This window comes from Thamnophis elegans, chromosome 9, assembly GCF_009769535.1.
Source record: "Thamnophis elegans isolate rThaEle1 chromosome 9, rThaEle1.pri, whole genome shotgun sequence".
Taxonomy (NCBI): Eukaryota; Metazoa; Chordata; class Lepidosauria; order Squamata; family Colubridae; genus Thamnophis; species Thamnophis elegans.
In genome coordinates, this window is record NC_045549.1 from 29,581,931 (window position 1) to 29,601,615 (window position 19,685).

The window sequence follows — 19,685 nt, forward strand, 5'->3', positions numbered from 1 at the left end:
TTTTACACAATTTGAAAATATTTGCATTATTTTTCTAAAAGTTTATTGAGAGAAATTGTTCTTGTTAGGAGTACACAGCAGCTCAGTTTATAATTTAAATTCATTACAATTATAATTACTAATTTTGAAATAATTGGAAGAAGCCTTTTTTATATCATACAGCAATAATTGTAAGTGCCATTTATTTCATTGCAGCGGGCTCCTTCCTTTTCAAACTAAAAACATAAAATCTTGGCTATATTAGCCATGCTTGTACCATAAAAACAAGGATTCAAATCAAAAACACTGCTGAAGCTCATGTGAAGGAAGTGAGCTACTTTGATGAAATTATTATTCTGCTTTTTAATGGAACAGCAGCAACAGATATCATATTGCAAATTACTCTCAAAATTGTTTTAGGTTATTAAACTACCTTTTGTGCCCTAAGAGTGGAGAAAAAAAATCAGAGTTACTTTCAGAATATGTTTAATAGTTCCTCAGATGCTGTTTATGAAAACTAAAAACCCTCAATCATACTTGTAAGAGTTGCTTGGTGCAATCAAATTAATCTGACGCTGGAGATCTATTATATATTAATTGCACTGGATTGAGATGAATTTTGTGTAAATGAAATTTTACATTATGTTAAAATACATGGCTATTTTTTCCTTCTACTTACCTAAAGCCTGATATAGGTGAAACTCCAATGGTTGTGCCTCTTAAGTTGTTAATAAAGTATTTAGATAATTAGAAGATTATTGGAGCTAGGAATGAAGTCTCAGTACCAGAAGTCCAGAATGTTTCTTTGTTGCACTATTTTTATAAAAGTAACAGGGCAACATATTATCTAGATCAGCCTTTCTCAACTGAGTTTCTATAGAAATTTACAGTTCCCTGAGACATTGCTAGATGTTCTGCAAACTATCACGATCGCAAAAAAAGATCATTTTTGAACTTTGTGTGCTACATATTGCTAGCACTTGGATAGTGGGAATAATTTAACATGCTGTTGCTTACCTGTCAGACTATTGCTTTGGGGACTATTGTAGGTTGGGACTAAATTGTATTGTAAAGTTTTCATATTTTATGCACGGGTCCCCTGAGACTTGATTCTAAATCTTCCAAGTGGTCCCCAAACTTTTCACCTCATTGACCCCTTCATGAATTTTCAGATTTTCATTTATCCTCAAACAGTTATTATATGAAAATAATTTGATAAATACTATTTTAATGAATACCACTACAAATAACAACAAATGGATAGTCCCATCGATCCTTTGGGGGGAGGGGGTTGAATAGAATAGAATAGAATTCTTTATTGGCCAAGTGTGATTGACACACAAGGAATTTGTCTTTGGTAATATGCTCTCAGTATACATAAGGAGAATAAAATATATTTATCAAGAATAAAAAGATACAACACTTAGTGATAGTCAAGGTTACTAATAAGCTATCAAATCATACTAGTAAATAAATAAAACAATATAAATTGAAAGATACAAGCAACGTGGTATAGTCATAAGTGAGGAAAGATAGATACTAGGAAGGAAGAGAATAATAATAGCAATACAGTCTTAGTAAATTGTTTGACAGTGTTGTGGGAATTAGTGGTTAAGCAGAGTGATGGCATTCGGGGAAAAACTGTCCTTGGGTCTAGTTGTTCTGGTATGTAGTGCCCTATAGCGTCATTTTGATGGTAGAAGTTGAAACAATTTATATCCAGGATCTGAGGGCTCTGTAGATATTTTCACAGCCCTCTTTTTGATATTGGCTACTTTGGCGAACTATGTTTGAAAAGTTAAAAAATTGGAAAAGGGCTAATTTAAATAGTTTAATCTAGTCTAGTCAATTGTCTGAAAGGTGCTTTTTTCCCCAAAGGCAATTGGACTTGATTTTATTTGAGGAAAAAGAAGAGGATGTTTACAATGGCTGATGGCCGTTGGATAAGAAGTGAAACACCTTCTTTTTCCTTACATAAAAAACAATCAAGTTATCTTTTTTTGTGGGGGGAGCACTTCTGAGTCAATTATGATCTGGATGACTGAGAATCTCCATAAATCTAATCAATTATTTTCAGTAGCTGTATGCAGTGTAACAAAATTAAATTTTGTTTTTCAATTGTTTCAGGCTATAAGTCATAGAAAAATGAATTTAGATTCCAGGAAAGCAAATGCCAACTAAATGTTAGGAAAACCAAGACTCATTTTCTATATCTGGCATAACATGATCTTTAGAAGTACAAAAGAACTTGTTATTTAATTTCTTTTTTCAGTTAAATACTAAAATAATAAATAAATAATATAATTCCATAATAAATCTTGGAATTTTTTTCTTTGATTAAACTTGTTTGAATTTGTACTGAAAATTATAAAAAGGGGCTTAAAAACTATCTAGAGCAGTGGTCTCCAACCTTGGTAACTTTAAGACTTGTGGACTTCAATTCCCAGAGTTCCTCAGCCAGCTTTGCTTGCTGAGGAACTCTGGGAGTTGAAGTCCACAGGTCTTAAAGTTGCCAAGGTTGGAGACCACTGATCTAGAGGACTAGTGGCATTTTTGAAGTGCTTACATGTTCAAAACTTGCTAGCTGCTATTTGTTAAATGATTACAATATTGGATTATGAGTGAGAAAACAAATTCACAGCTTATATAAATATATAAATAATACATTTAAATGTGTAGCTGAAACTATGTTTAAAGGTAAATGTTGAAAATTTTAACGTTCTAGATATTATGAAGTTTAATTGGAGTATTTATAACAATTGTCCGTATTGTCTGGGGTTATTGGATTTGTATTCAAGGTTGTTTTGAATTATATAATTTGGAATATAACAGCTGTTGGAATTATCTAAACCAACAACCATCTCAAAAAAGAAAAGTCCCCCATTCCACAAGATAGACTATTACATTGTTAAACAACTTGTACTCTTAGGAATTTTTTTCCTGGTGTCCATCTGAAATATGTTGTTCTGTAATTTAAAGTCACTCTTTTTCTCATATTTTGTAGAACAACATTCTTCTGGATGCTTCAGTTTAGATTTTTTTTTCTCCAGACTAAAAATGCTCTTTATCAACTTTATTGTTCCTCTGAATATATTCCATCTCATCAATGTCTTTTTTTAAACGAGATGTCCGGAACCAACACTGGAAGTCTTTAAGAAGATGTTGGATATCCATTTGTCTGAAATGATATAGGGTTTCCTGCCTAGGCCGGGGGTTGGACTAGAAGACCTCCAAGGTCCCTTCCAACTCTGCTATTGTATTGTATTGTATTGTATTGTATTATTGTAACTCAGTACAATATACGGTAGCATATCTTGATTTTGACCTCTTTTTGTCTGTGGATTCAACTTAGAATTACAGTTGCTTTTTTACCATTGACTTTACATTGAACAAAAAGCCATTTTGATCATTTTTTTTGCCTGTATGGTCCCCTGTTCTGCATTCATGCTTCTGCTTTTTCCTATCCAAATATTAGACATCACATTTGCCCTTACCAAATTTAATAGTGACTGATTACTGCCTGTTTTTCCCACCCTTCAAGGTTTTTCCAGCAACACGATACTGCCTTCTATGATATTTTCCATTGCCCCTCTCTTTGTGTCATCTGTAAATATGATAATAATATTTCCAAACCCTCATTCATGTCATTGATAAATATGTTGAACAACGTAAGACCTAGAACAGAACCTAACAGCTTACCATTCCTTCCAGCTTAACCTATAATTTGATCAATACTTTATATGCTTATTCAAACACTTTTGAATCAATTTAAAGTAGCTAAAACAGGCCCCTCTTCCCTATACAAGTGGCAGACTTTTCCAAGCTTTATTGATATTTATTATATGTGTGTGTGTGTGTGTGTGTGTGTTGTATTTGTGCTGATAAATAAATAAAAATAAATATTTATCAGCACAAATACAGCACAAATGTAACAAAGGCAACAGTAAAAATATTGGGTTTCTGTCTGGATGGTCTCTTGTGATGAGCCGATAGACAGAGAAAAGAAGCAGTAAGCTTCCTCCCATATTTGGGCATACCAGGGGTTGTGACACTATATATATTTGTACATTTTTTTCTCTATCCTGAATTATATATATTTTAATTGTTAACTCTTTTACATTTTTATTGTACACCACCTAAAGTCACTTTTTCATGAGATGGCCAGTCATTCATATACATATACATATACATATACATACATATACATATACATATACATATACATATACATATACATATACATATACATATACATATACATATACATATACATATACATATATATATATATATATATATTATATTTATGCTGATAAATAAATAAAGGGAGACTAGTATAGATCTATTTCAAGCTATTTAGCTCTCATCAGCTAGCCATACCTAAGTTTTTGGGAATCGAACCTGTGCTCTATTGCCTCCCAGGCAGGGAGTTAACCATTTGAGCTACAGAGAACGACTCCTTTATCAGCCAGCCAGGGTGGGAGGTATATACTTTAAAGTCACAACCCCTGGTATGCCCAAGTATGGGAGGAAGGTCACACTTCCACTCTCTGTCATTAGGCTCGTCACAAGAGACCATCCAGACAGAAACCCAATATTTTTACTGTTGCCTTTTTTGTTACATTTGTTATATTTATGCTGATAAATAAATAAAGGGAGACTAGTATAGATCTATTTCAAGCAATGTTCCCTCTAATTTTTTTTCAGTGTGAGCGGAAAAGTATAGTGTTTGAGCAGCACATTTTCATACCTGAGCACCTGGATTTTTTTCATAGATGTCACCCAAGACAACGAAATTAGTGTTATTTGAAACTCAATTCTACCATGTAAATATCCATTAAGTAAAGAAATCTCCCTATACAGGTAGTCCTCAATCTACGACCATAATTGAGCCCAAAGTTTCTATTGCTAAATGAGACATTTGTTAAGTGAGTTTTGCCCCATTTTACAACCTTTCTTGCTACAGTTAAGTGAATCACTGTGGTTAAATCAGTAACCTGGTTGTTAAGTCAGTCTGACTTTCCTACTGACTTTCCTTGGCAGATGGTTGCAAAAGGTGACCCCAGGACACTGCAACCGTCATAAATATGAGGCAGTTGCCAAAGATCCAAATTTTGATCCTATGACCATGGGGATGCTGCAATGATCATGTGTGAAGAACAGCTGTAATTCACTTTTTTCAGTGCTGATGTAGCTTTAGTCATTAAGTGAACTGTTGTAAGTTGAGGACTATACTTTCCCCCTTACTATCCAATAGTCTGCAGTGATTTAGCAAGTTATGAATAAATTACCAACTGATGTAGATTAGCAATTGGAGCACTTAAAGAAGCAAACAAAGAGGGGAGAGGAAGGAAGGGAGGAAGGAAAGAAGGGAGAGGGAGAGAGAAACAGAGACAGAGGGAGAGACAAAAAAGGAAAGAGGAGAAAGAGAAAAAGAAAGGGGAGAGGAGGGTGGGAGGATAAGAAAAAGAGGCAGAAAAAAGAAAGAGAGAGAAAGAGGAAAGGAAGAAAGAAGGAAGGAAGGAAGGAAAGAAAAAAGGAAGAAAAAAGGAAGAAAGAAAAGAGGAGAGTAGAGAAGGAATAGAGGCCAAAAAAGCAAACAAGGAAAAGTAGGGAAAAAACTTTCACTGGAAAACACTATTTTTCCATCAGTGCAAAACTTTCCTAAACAAGGTTAATTTTCTGGATTTTGACTTTCCGGTCCAGGTGGACCAAGAAGCCTTTATTTTCTTTTTCTAAAATCAAATAAAATCTGCAGAGCACCAGCACGCCATATGAAAAAGAATTTGTATTTGCAAGTAGGTTGATCACCAATCCATGACAAATAAGCTGAAATGCAATATTTAAAACATTCTTACTAAACAGCAGTCTGCCTTCGCTGGATGGCTTGGATCTCTCGCTGACTCTCCATGAAAGCACCGAGATAGAAACAGCCCTCCTGTGCGACATTGACAGTAGGGAGATGGGGGAGGGGTGCCTCGCCCTCTCTTGGGGAGCCCTGTCTGGGGAAGAACCCCCCTCCTCCGGCCTCGGGACCGTCGGTTTCTCCGACGGGTCTCCCCCCCTCCTCTGCCCCCGACCGACTTCCTTTTCTGGGCTTTTTGCAAATGAGCCGGACGCAGCCGAATCTCTCTCTGTGTGTATGTGTGTATGTGTGTGTGTGAGCGCGGGTTGCCCAATCCAGTTCCTCCCTCCGTAGTTTTGAACCTGGGAGGAACTGGTTTGGGCAACCCGAGAGCTCCGCCTGACGCCTGAAGGGCTTTGCACGAAGAAACACGGCTTGAGGCGCAAGGACGGTCCTGGCTGTGGGGCGCAGGCCCCTAAAATCCTCTCTTTGGTTCCCTCCTCCTCCCCCTCCTTCCACAGCCTGCGTGACGCCCTAGGCTGAGAGCTGCTGCTGCTGCACAGCTGAGGGAGGGAGAGCGAAAGCAGAGGCGGGGCGCCAAGCTTTGGTTAAGGCAGGCAAGGGAAACCGCGAGCCGAAAGGAAGTCTTGCTGGGAAGACGCGGCAGCAGGGCTTTAAAGGGCTCCCCCCTCCCCAGCCAGCCAGCCCACCCAGCCCATTCTTCCCCCGCCACAACTGTATCCAACAGGCCAAGTTGCTGGGAGGAGAAAGTTTGGGCTGCAGGACATGAGATTCCTCTGGGGAGGTCCTTTGCGGGCGGCCAGTTCTAGCTGCCTGCAAAGGACTTCCCCACGTTTGCTATGAAAGAAATCTCTGCGCGGGAGTTGAAAAGTCCTGCGCGGGGATTTCTTTCAATGTGCGCGGCCGCGCAGGCGCGCACCTTAGAGGGAACAGTGATTTCAAGCTATTTAGCTCTCATCAGCTAGCCATACCTAAGTTTTTGGGAATCGAACCTGTGCTCTATTGCCTCCCAGGCAGGGAGTTAACCATTTGAGCTACAGAGAACGACTCCTTTATCAGCCAGCCAGGGTGGGAGGTATATACTTTAAAGTCACAACCCCTGGTATGCCCAAGTATGGGAGGAAGGTCACACTTCCACTCTCTGTCATTAGGCTCGTCACAAGAGACCATCCAGACAGAAACCCAATATTTTTTACTGTTGCCTTTTTTGTTACATTTGTTATATTTATGCTGATAAATAAATAAAGGGAGACTAGTATAGATCTATTTCAAGCTATTTAGCTCTCATCAGCTAGCCATACCCAAGTTTTTGGGAATCGAACCTGTGCTCTATTGCCTCCCAGGCAGGGAGTTAACCATTTGAGCTACAGAGAACGACTCCTTTATCAGCCAGCCAGGGTGGGAGGTATATACTTTAAAGTCACAACCCCTGGTATGCCCAAGTATGGGAGGAAGGTCACACTTCCACTCTCTGTCATTAGGCTCGTCACAAGAGACCATCCAGACAGAAACCCAATATTTTTTACTGTTGCCTTTTTTGTTACATTTGTTATATTTATGCTGATAAATAAATAAAGGGAGACTAGTATAGATCTATTTCAAGCTATTTAGCTCTCATCAGCTAGCCATACCCAAGTTTTTGGGAATCGAACCTGTGCTCTATTGCCTCCCAGGCAGGGAGTTAACCATTTGAGCTATAAATATATAAATACTACATCCACTCTATTTCCCAGGCAATTGCTGAGAGAGAGGGGGGTGAGGGAGAGAGAGAGAGAGAGAGAGAGAGAGAGAGAGAGAGAGAGAGAGAGAGAGATCAGGATGGTTTGGCATCATTCTTTCCTGGCACCTGCCAAGAAATGCATTCCTTTCGAAATTCTCACCAACCAATTGTTTAATGATTTGTTTCTGAATTTTTCTCAGTTTCCTTGTCAAGCTAACCTGGTTTATATTGTTTCTTTTTTCTTTTTAAGAGTACAACAGCAGTTACCTATCTCTGCCATGTCATCTGCCATGATTTCTTAAAATTTACAGGAAGGGACTCTAGTTACATCTACAAGTTCCGTTACAATTTTTGATATAATTGCTCTTGTTCTGAAGATTTGAATTCATTCATCACAGCTAATATTTCCTAAAGCTAATTTAATTTACCCTTGATTTTTCATTCCCTCTGTTCTGTTAGTAGTTCTGAGCAGTTATATTTGAATTCATTGGGGGTGGGCAGGGAAAACTAAAGCAAATTAGGAACTGAAGATCTCTACTTGCTTGCTGCCTATCTATTTACTACACTATCATTTTCTCTTATGAGTAGTCCTCTTCCTTCCTTCCTTTTTCTTTCTTTTACTATTGTCATAGTTGAAAAAGCCACTTTTATTGCTTTTAGCTTCCCTTGGAAGCCTAGGTTTCTTTTGTGGTTTAGCCTTTCTAACTTGTTTTCTGTGAATATTATATATTTGCTGATAGCCATCTTTAATTATTACACTTACATTCCAATTCTAATTAATGTCTCTTTTAATTCTAAGCTGCCATTCTTTTTGAAATGCTACAAATTAGATTTCTAATATCTTACTATTCAGAAGTTTCCAACTTTGCTGGACTTCTTTTGGATTTTTGTCCATAAGGACTCAATTTATAATTCTATAAACTTAATGAAATTGGTTTATTTAAAATCTGGGGTGCATGTACAACTATGCTCCAATTTCTTTTTTGAGAATATGGCGAACCTCAAAATAATGTGATCAATTCCTCTTAAGCTTGCACTGCTTTCATTCTTTAATGAATTGTTCCCTGTTGGCAATCTAGTTCACCAGATCTTCCTTGTTGCTTTTTCTATGAAAAATAAAATAATTGATAACAATTTTTTGAGGTTTGACTGCATTGATTTTTCCCCTTTAGCCATAGGTTTGTTATTTTTCATTCTTTGTATTTTTAGCAAATGCCTTCAACTGAATTTTCATGTTTTCTTTATTCCTCTTCCTCTTCTTTATTGGTTTACATATTATTATAGTCATGATGAAGGATTGCATTCCAATGTAGAATTCAACATAGAAAGCGTATGGGCAATTATTCAGTATCCAGCTGTAGTTGTTATAAAGACATCTCCACGAAAGACATCTCCATGAATACAAGATAGTTATCTGCAGTAGAAAGCAATTGTGCATGTGAAGACTTCTATGTGTGCTAGAAATTGGATAATGCAGATTTTCAGCTCATATGGAAGAGTTCACTTGTAGAGAAGAAGACTCATCACTCTTGACAATCATATGACATCACATAGCATGATATACAGAGGACAAGGGCTACAGTGCCATTGTTCAACCTGCATTGAGATCTCTATAAGAATTTATGACCTGAACTATTGTATTATGTCAAGCAAATACTCTCAGACTTGACTTGAAGAATTTTGCTTTTATTAGCATTCTTAGAATCTAAAGGTTTATGTGTTTCATTATCACCCAGGGATAGTTGCAAATACAGTGCAAACAGAATAAATAGGCTTAACAGAAGTTTTCTAACATTTCACACCGTCAAACTATATTTGTACTGCTTGGGCCCCCAACATGTTCCTGATTTTAGTAAATTACCTATCAACATGCTTTACTGTGTCTGCTAAGGTTCTTTTAATTTGCGGGAAATTGATTTGTTGTAAAGTAAAGCATTAATCTAATTGATATTTTTCACAATGCCCCTTAGCCGTCATCTCAATCTCAAAAGCATTATTGGAAAATTAAATGCTGGGGCTCTCTAGGCCAGTGCTTTGCGTACCTTCTGATATATGACTATTGTGTAATTATCCATACCCAAGAACTCCACATTTGTTTGCTACATCCCCAAAACTGGATACTGCTACCCTAGTGTGTTTCTGCAGATATGAGTCAGGAAAAGCATATGCAATATATCAGCTAATTCTGAATTAAGCATTTGCTATAAAATGGAAATTTCTTTCTGAACAAATATATTATTTTTTCCTCCTGGCTTTAAAGTTGAGGACTTAAAGAATAATAGTTGCTTGCGTATACATATAGTGCCCTAGAACAAAATTTTGCCCCAGCTATGGTCTTCTGGACAATGTTCAACTTGGTCCATTCAAGGCTATAGTAATAATGACATCAGTTTTCACAATTATGGAAATCGCTTCTATATCTTGAGAAAATGCATTTCCAAGTGGTTCACAATTACATAGTCTTCATCCGTAGGCAATTATAAAATGTATGCAATTATAAAAAGTTAAGAAAACATTTCATTTTATATTTAAAAATTTTCAGTTTCATTAGAAAAAAGATCTGCAAATTACCATATAAGATAAAATAGGTGTATCATTTTCTACAATTTTTATGGGAGCTTTATCAGTTATGTAATTTGGTAGATTGTGTTATAATACAAAGTGCCTGTCTATTCTCATTTGAAATTCTGCAAGCACTGTGTAAAAACAAACAAAAGATCACATAGCTCTGCTATGAGATTCATATACCAATTCATATTTACTGATCTGTCACTCCAATTAATAACATAAAGCTAATATAGTGGGCAGATATGGAAAAGAGATATAACCAGTGTCCATTGATGACCTCCTAGAGCAGAAATAAGGGTCCTACATTTAGTTTAAGGTGCTCCTTTATCTTTCCAACCTATGCCCAGTTCTCCAGAGCTAGTGTGCTATTACTGTTGTAGAAATATTACACGTCCACATATATAAAATTGTGGTGTAAAGGCATAATCCCTTCTATTGCTTTATGTTAGGCTATTCTTGCATTCTCAGAAGGTAATTAATACTGAGTATTACAGCAGACATAATTTGTCTCATTGCTAAACTGGGTTTTATAGCATATATGTTAGTAAAGGTGAAAGTTTCCCTTGTCCACTCATCTGTGATTCTAGGGGCCAGTGCTGATCTCTGGTTCTTAACTGAGAAAGCCAATGTTGTCCGAAGACATTTACGTGGTCATGTGGTCAGTGTGAATATATGCCAAGGTGTACAGAACACTGTTGCCTTCCCACCAAAATGGTATCTATTACAATATTCATATCAGTTACTGACTTGGAAGAGGATGAGCTGGAACCATACCCATTAGGCATACTCCAGATCCCCAGGAACATTTAACCTGGGGATAGAAGAACACTTAGCCCAGGATCTCTTAGCCTGGAGACAGAAAATGATACATTCTCAGGTCCATTAGGCATCAGGGGTGCAATCAACTGGATGGACAGCCACCTACTCAAGAACAGGAAGGCGAGGCATGGTTGCCACCAGTTAAATTGAGGATTAGTAACAGACTGCCTCTGATGAGGAACAGCTACCACCCCCACCTGAGCCACAGACATGAAGAGCGGCAAGATGGGAAGCTCAGGGGATATCACAAGGCTGCTTGCGAGGAAGCAACCTTGTCCCTCCTAATCCACTGTTTGTGGATTACTTAGTCGGGCATGTGGGAGGGAGCGGTTCGCAAAAATAACCAATTTTCCTGATCATCATCCTCAGCTCCATGCTTCCTGGTTTTGCACTATGATCCTTGGGTTGTTTTGTTGGCTTTTCCTGGACCTGGACTTGGATTTGCATCTGGATTTAGACTTGCCCAGGAAGCTTCCTTGGGGTTTGTGTTTGCTCAAGAATGTACTGCTTGAAATTACTCACTGAACTGCTTGGGAGCAGAATTTGTGACTTGGGAGATTTTGGGAGATATTGCTATGAGAAGTTAGAGTTGTGCAGTAAACATACTCTACTAGCACTTATTGCCATGTGTGTGACTTGCGTCATAATACTATTAATCTACTTACATTTGCATACTTATGAAGTGCTAGATGGCCAGGAACTGGCACAAGTAAAGGAACCTCAACCCATCTGGCACAACTTGGCAGAAATCTGCAGTCAGATTTCAAACTCAGCATCTTTAACTACTGATCCCTCATGCCCTCATATGTTGTTACATTTTGTTTTCAAATGTAGTTGCATCTCTACGTAGCACTATAGTTTATCCTGCTTTATTTAATATTATGTTCTTGCAAAACTCAGTGTAGTACATAATTGACAATAAGTGAAATAATCAACCCTAAGTGTCATTGAATTCTGCTCCTTAAGTAGATTTTTCTGCTGTTATATTTTCTAGTTTTTATTCTAGAGAATAACCAAGAGAACATTTATGGTTGCTGAAGCATCTATATGGAATAAATGAATAGTGCAAGATTGACTTTTATAAGTGGGATGAAATACATTTCCATTATGTAATACTTAAATAATGCTTTAAACTCTGTTGACAAATACTGGAAAGTAGGAGTTTTTTAATACCAGTAAAAGGAAAAAGAGCACTAAGTGAAGTATTTTTTAAAATACGTGTTGTTTCAAAGAACTGTATTGAGCATGTTATGAATGAATATAGAGTGATGTACAGGAAACAAAGATAGAAATTTAATCTGAAAGAATTACAATTATAATTTGGGGACTAATTGAAAATGTCAGTATATGTGACATTTTTATTATTATGATAATTCTTTAAAACACCAATTTTAAGTGTTAATTTTGAATAAAATTATAAAAAATATTAAGTTGTATCTTACTTTTGGGTTAGGAATTACAGTATATCAGAAAAAATATATATACTAATGTAATACAACTCAATCCAAGTCAGAGAAGTAGGTCTTAGAAATAATATGGGTGAGGGAGCATTTATTTATTAGGAAATACCTTGCCAGAAATTACTTGTGCAATAACATCTCAACTCCAAATTAGGAGCTGGATTATCAGTAGTTCAGTTTTGCTGATTATTTAATTGTCATCTGTTTATCCAAGTTTCTGGATTCTTCAGTGCATTATATAATGTACTGGAAACCATCACATCATGCTTATCCTTCATATGTTTATCCAAACACCTTAAAAAGTACTAAACGTGCGTTCAGTTGTGGATAAGATGCTGGGAATAGAAGATAGTTTAGATTTTCATAAAGCACTGAAAAGGGGTTGTGAACTCACATACATAGAGTTGGAAAAAAGAATTGGGGGGGAGGGAGAACATGTAACTGATTACTATCAGATTAGATGAGCCGAGGTGGCGCAGTGGTTGAATGCAGCACTGCAGGCTACTTCAGCTGACTGCAGTTCTGCAGTTCGGCTGTTCAAATCTCACTGGCTCAGGGTTGACTCAGCCTTCCATCCTTCCGAGGTGGGTAAAATGAGGACCCGGATTGTTGTTGGGGGCAATATGCTGACTCTGTAAATCGCTTCGAGAGGGCTGAAAACCCTATTAAGCGGTATATAAGTCTAACTGCTATTGCTATTGCTATTGCTAGATGGAGATGGAAACCTTGATGTTGAAGGTAGATTGTTGGCTTTAGCAAAACACAGTATGGACTAGTAAATCTTAATAGTTCATGATCAAGTGATAAGACTGCTGAAAATAAATTCTTGGGTGCTACCTGAAGAAGTGAGCTGAAGAAAGAGTAGTGGCAGTTGTACTTGGTGCAAAAAACTCTCAACAGAACTGAAGAAGCATAGAAGATAAGGTCAAAGGCTTACCTGCTATAGAAAAGCCAGCAGATTAATCTGCTGTGATTATTGATGTCAACTAACGTAACTTTAAGCCTAGATAGAAATAAGTTTAGTATTTGAAAACATAGTCAAGATTACATCATTCTATCTATAGGAGAATATATTCAATATATGGCACAAGTCAATGTATAACACATCGTCCTCATTTGAGAATAAGCAATGCAGATAATTGTGAAAGTTCTGAAGCTGTCTCCTACCAAACTTCAAACCTATGCTGGTTTTGTTTTGTTTTGTTTTCATTGTTCCACCCAGGAAGTGATAATACATTTTAACAAATTCTTCAAAACAGCAAATATGTTTCTATTGTTTATTTTATTTTAACACATGCTTATCCAAGAATTTTATCTCCTAGTTTTCAGAAATATGTATGCCTTTGAAGCCTCCAGTGCAGAAAGAGAAGAGAATATATGTAGCTCAGGCTTAATCTGTGCAACTCTTGGGGCTCTCTGACCTTGGCTGTAGGCTTGCAAACATTTCATTACCTAACTAACTAATAACAGTAGTCCTAGTGAATGTGGGGTTTGCTTCCTGTTTATATACAGGAGGTTGCCTTTCCAATATTTGTGAGATAATTGCTTTTTCTATGGAAGTTCCTTGATTAGTATATAATTTTCTGCTTGATTGTTTAACTAGTCGTAATTCTAGCTTCATTTATTTATTTATCAAATTTCTATGCCACTCATTATACTAGCATGATTCAATGTAGTTTACTGGTTGAGGATTATGATCTTATTTCCTCCTGAATTTTTTCATCACATGATGTGATACATTTATCTCTATGTATTTGTTGATTGCTGATTGGTCTGAATGTCAAGCTTCCAGGAATTCTGCAGTGTTTATGGTTTTAATTTGGTCTAGGATGCTCACAGTTTCTCATTTGAAACAATGGTTGAGTCTGTCCATGAGCTATGAAACTAAGGAGTTTTATCATGTATCCTGACTACTGATCAGTATTCGTGGATCCTCTCAGCTAGTATTTTCCCTATCAGTCCTTCATAGTGGCTATTATAGCCCTTATACTGTATGTAGTGGGTTATGTTAATACTGCCCATTCGGACAGTTGCTGAAATTGAGGAATTGCTTTCATTTCAACAGTGACATTGATGTGCAACTGTCCTTTCCATATAAGTTACTAACTCCTTAAAAAGTTCAATCTTCACTCATCTCAAAGGAATTATGCATTATCTGATTCTGGAAGGAATTATGTTGTTGCCAGGGTAGGGGGTATTATTATTATTATACAATTGTATCACAGCGGCCAGTTGTTTCGCCGGATTTGACATTGGTTACTGGTCGGGCCCCACCCAGGGGCCTAGAACATCGTAACGTATTTTCGTAATATGTGTGCAGATCCAAGCAGTGCGGCTTTTTGCATTTGACTGATGGTGATTTTGTCAATTTGTAACTGTTTTAAATGTAATTCCAGTGCTTTTGGAATAGCACCCAGTGTGCCAATTACCACTGGAATTACCACTGCTGGCTTGTGCCATAGTCATTGAATTTCGATTTTTAAGTCCTGGTATTTTGCGATTTTTTCATGTTCCTTCTTGGCGACCCTGCTATCACCTGGTATTGCGATGTCTATGATTGTGACCTTATTTTTCTCAACCAGTGTGATTATTATTATTATTACTATTATTATTATTATCATCTTTATATTGTGTTTTTATATCCTATAAGCCGCCTTCAGTTTCCATGTGCAAATATAAATTATCTAAATAAATAGCTTATATAATTTCTTTTCTCTTTATGCTTTCACATTGTACTAGGATGGTGCAGAAATCAATGAATTGGTATAATTGGTGTTTGACTCATAGGCCAACCTTTGGATTTATTTTATTTCATTTTGTTGTTTTTCCTTTGCTTTTGCTGATGAAAAATACATTACTTCTCTATGGCAGTGTTTTTCAACCACTGTGCCGCGGCACACTAGTGTGCCGTGACATAGTGTAAGGTGTGCCGTGGGAAAATTACTTTATATATAGTCAATATAGGCACAGAATTTAAAAAATTTAACATTTTCTAATGGTGGTGTGCCTCGTTTTTTTTTTCATGAAAAAAGTGTGCCTTTGCACAAAAAAGGTTGAAAAACATTGCTCTATGGAATCAAAATACTAACTTTTATTTTATAATTCTATTACAATTGCCATCTTCTGTTCATATGTGAGCTTTCATTCTAGTTAGAAAAATGAACTTAATATTAAACCTTACATGGGTAGAGAAGAAGAGGGCATGCCCATAATCTGTCTATATAGCCCTTCAGGATTCAACACTGTTCTCTTTGCTGTTTGATATCTACATGAAACAGTGAATAGAATGGAAGAGAAAAGAAGAGAGTAGAGGAGAGCAGAATTCTTTATTGACCAAGTGTGATTGGACACACAAGGAATTTTTTCTTTGGTTAAAGTTGGATGACTTTATCTGTTTGTTCAGTGTACTGATACTAGCTCTATATCTCAACTTGGGGTTGACAGGTGAAGCTGTCAATGTATTAATTCAATGCCTGGAGGTTGTTCAACTATTGGGAGAAATAGACTTTGGCTCAGTCCTAATAAGACTGAGTGCCTTTAGTTGTTCCCCTCTCCCCAGTTCAGGTATATGATCTTGGATGGTGGTGCACTTTCCCATTTAAGGCTGGTGCACAAGTTGAGAGACCTCTGGACTCACAACTGTGGCCAAGAGGATTTACACAGGTTCATCTTGTGTATGAGTTGCTGCTTTCTTCGACTGAGAGGTCCTTCAGATGGTCATTCACAATCTGGTCACCTTTTGATTGGACTATTGCATTGTGGTCTACAGAGAACTTTCCTTGAAGCTGCAATTACAAAATGCAGCAGCATAAGCAGTAACAGGCACTAGGTGTTATATCCATGTGTCACTACTATGGGTTGCCAGTGGACTTCTGGGTGCAATTAAAGAAGCTGATCATCACCTGCTAAGTCCTTCATGACACAGATTGTTGATCTGTTGTTCCTTTAGGTCCTGGCAAAGCAAGTGCAGTCCAAGTCCTTTCTATGAAACATTGTCATTTTGCAGGGCCTTAAAAAAGCATTGCTGCCTCGGCCCTGTAGAAAAGCATTGCCCTAGAGATTTAAAGAGTGCCCTTTCCCCTGGAATTCTGAAAAGCTCTTTAAGACCTGCCTCTGTTCCAGGGCTTGGAGTTAATGTGTTCATTGATGCATTTCAGAGGTGGGTTCCTACCAGTTCAGACTGGTTCAGCCGAGTAGGTAGTAACTTGGCCTGCCATGCCCCTGGTTCTATCGACGGCGGCAGCATCTTGATTTTTGATTCTGCACATGCACAGAACAATCTTCATTGTAGAACTTTAATTTGTTTTCCTTTTCTGATGTGTGCATGCACAGATTTTTAGGTGCAAATGTGCGCATGCACGCAAATTTTTTTGCATGCTAAACTGGCAGTACAACAACCCACCCTTAATGCACGTCTGCATAATATTTGATTCACCTCAGCCTCTATCATATTTGTAGGATTTATTATTTTGTTTTCTTCCTGATTATGTTTGTTTAGTTTTTTCTGAAATCTATAATCTCATCTAGTTGAAGCCATCCAATATTTCAGTGTGATTTCTTGAAAAGGGAAGATAAAACTGGGTGTTATCATTAAATGAACTTCAGTTTACAGCCACCTAAAACTCTTTATAGTGATTTTGAGAAAATACTAAATAAAATATCTCATACTGTAGTTCTTAAGCTGTTTAAAAACAGGACTCTAATCTTCCTAAACCAACCAATGACCAATCATGTTTGGATAGAAGCATTGTGAAATACTTCTGCCAAACTAGCAGTTCGAAAGCACCTAAAAAAGGCAAGTCGAAAAAATAGAAACCACCTTTGGTGGAAAGATAACAGCATCCCATACACTGTCGGCGTTTAGTCATGCCGGCCACATTACCACGGAGACGTCTTCAGACAGCACTGGCTCTTCAGCTTTGAAATGTAGATGAGCACCGCCCCCTAGAGTCAAGAATGACTAGTACATATGTGCGAGGGGAATCTTTACCTTTACCTTTTAGTGTGAAATAAATCCTTTATTCAAAACATACTGTAGACCCAAATGATTCTCCACTCCCCCTTTCTTTTATTAAAAAAAAATCCCATAGAGTACCCAAAGCATTCACTATTCCACTACTGGGCTTAAATCTGCATTGAACTTGATTGAAAAGAACATTTTCATTCAAAATGTTTCTGAATCACTTACGCAGCCCGCCAAAAATTTAGCAACCTTCATGAGAAAAGCTTTTGCATGCTTCTCTCTAAAGAGAATCCATTGACACTTATGAGGGATTAATTTTGACAGGATCATACTTCAGTCAGTGTTTTATCATGTTAACCAAACTCTGAGTGTAGTCTATACAGTTATTAATGAGATGAAAATGATCCTTGAGGACAAGTCTTATCTTCTTTGTCTAATGATGACAGCAGTATAAATTATTTTTATCTTAATTAGAATAAATCATTAATTCGATGCACATGGTCATCCATCTCACTAGAAATTCTAGGCACTAAAGGGCATATCAAAAAGATAATACAAAACATTAAACAATAAAACATTTGAAAGCTTCAGCATATCTTTATTTTACCTGTGCCTTGTCTTTTACAGAGAAAGGATGCGGCAATCTGCAATGTTCGAATTATGCCAAGGAATGCATCAGATCAGCCTTCAATTTGTTCGTCTGCAGCTTAGCTTTGAAGAATACACCATAATGAAAGTTTTGTTGCTGTTAAGCACAGGTGATTTTCCTGATGGTTCCAGTTACAATTTTTAAGTAATATAATATCATATATTATTGCAATAACTGACTAATCAGCGTCCAATAAATTAAAAAAGAAAAATTTGATTTTAAGAACTGGAAGGGTCTTCAGTGTTTTAGCCTTAAAATCTATAGCATTTTTTTGAAAATCAGGATTGATTACTTTAATGCATTGTGTGATAGCTTTGAAGTTAGTTCAAACTATAGTTCACAGGCTCCTAAAAGGGCTGGTAATTGAGAACAGACATCCTAGCTTCAGTACTGAGATCTACCAAATCCTGTTATAATTTGCAGCCCACAGTAAGATAGCATTAACTGTTCCATACAGCATAAATCTGTTTTTGTTTTTACTTTTGAAAACCTAAGTGTATTAAAGCTGAATTCAACATGGCACATGCCCAGTTTCTCTTCATGGCATGATAATTTGCATTTCTATAAGATTAATTTGCTTGATTTATAAAACGAAATACTGCATGCTTCAAAGTAAAGTCTAGCATTGTAGCCTGTGAGATTCATGTATGTTATTACTAAAACACAAGTTGCAATCCAGTATTTTGTTTGGAAGTTTGCATATATGCTTGAACTCTACACACAGAGAGAGAGACACACACACACAGACAGACACACACACTCAGTAAAATATCCTCTCACAATTCCCATTATGCCCTCCAACATATGTAGAATGTAGGTTTCTCGAATTAAAGAAAATGTTCACCTAAATGAATTTGCTTTTGTGATAAGCTTATATTTAAAAATGATCTTCAGAATGGTCCACCCAAGTATTAGAAGTTGATTGACAACAAGAGGCTTTCTGTTTTTCAGGATACCTCCATTTATCTATCAAGTTTGTTGTGTGATTTGATCCGTTCACTAATCTAATGCACATACAAAGTGTTTGGGTAAAATTACAAGAAATATTATATATGCCATATAAACTAGTAAAAAAGCTTGTTTGTTTATCTAACATTTTGTTTACAATATGATTTTTATCAGGGTTGTGCATGAATAATCTGGTTAAAATTTGCTCTTCAGAATGTCCTGATATGCTGGTTCTATCTTAGCCATGAAAGCCAAACTGGGCGACTTTGGGCCATTAACTCTCAATCCGGCCCACCTCATGAGGTCGTCATTGTGAGGAAAATAGGAGGAGGAAGGTGTGCTGAAAATGTCCATGGGATTGAGTAAAAATAATAAAGGAGGGATACAAATAAATAAATCTCTTCTACTACTACTTATAGCAGTGCTTCTCAACTTGGCAGCTTTAAAATGGGTGGACTTCAACTCCCAGGATTCCCCCAATCTAATGCTGGCTGGGAAATTCTGGGATTTGAAGTTCACCCATCTTAAAACTGAAAAATACTGCATTATAGTTTGATTATATTTTGAATTATAATACTTATACCTTATAATTGGTGTTCCAAATTATGCACAGTATTTATAGGACAGAAACACTTATCATAGATTGTGTTTAACATGCTTGATGTCAACACTGAAAGTTTAGCAAAATATTAGGATCTGCTTCCTTCACTGAA

The 19,685-nt window shown here is 36.8% G+C and overlaps 1 protein-coding gene across 1 annotated transcript in view; it reads left to right on the top strand.

The window, feature by feature from the left end:
- Positions 1-19,685, top strand: part of NR3C2 (nuclear receptor subfamily 3 group C member 2) — a 165,026-nt gene that overhangs the window by 123,417 nt on the left and 21,924 nt on the right. The window contains 1 exon segment of the mRNA XM_032223548.1: positions 18,003-18,133. Coding sequence (XP_032079439.1) covers positions 18,003-18,133 — 131 coding nt within the window.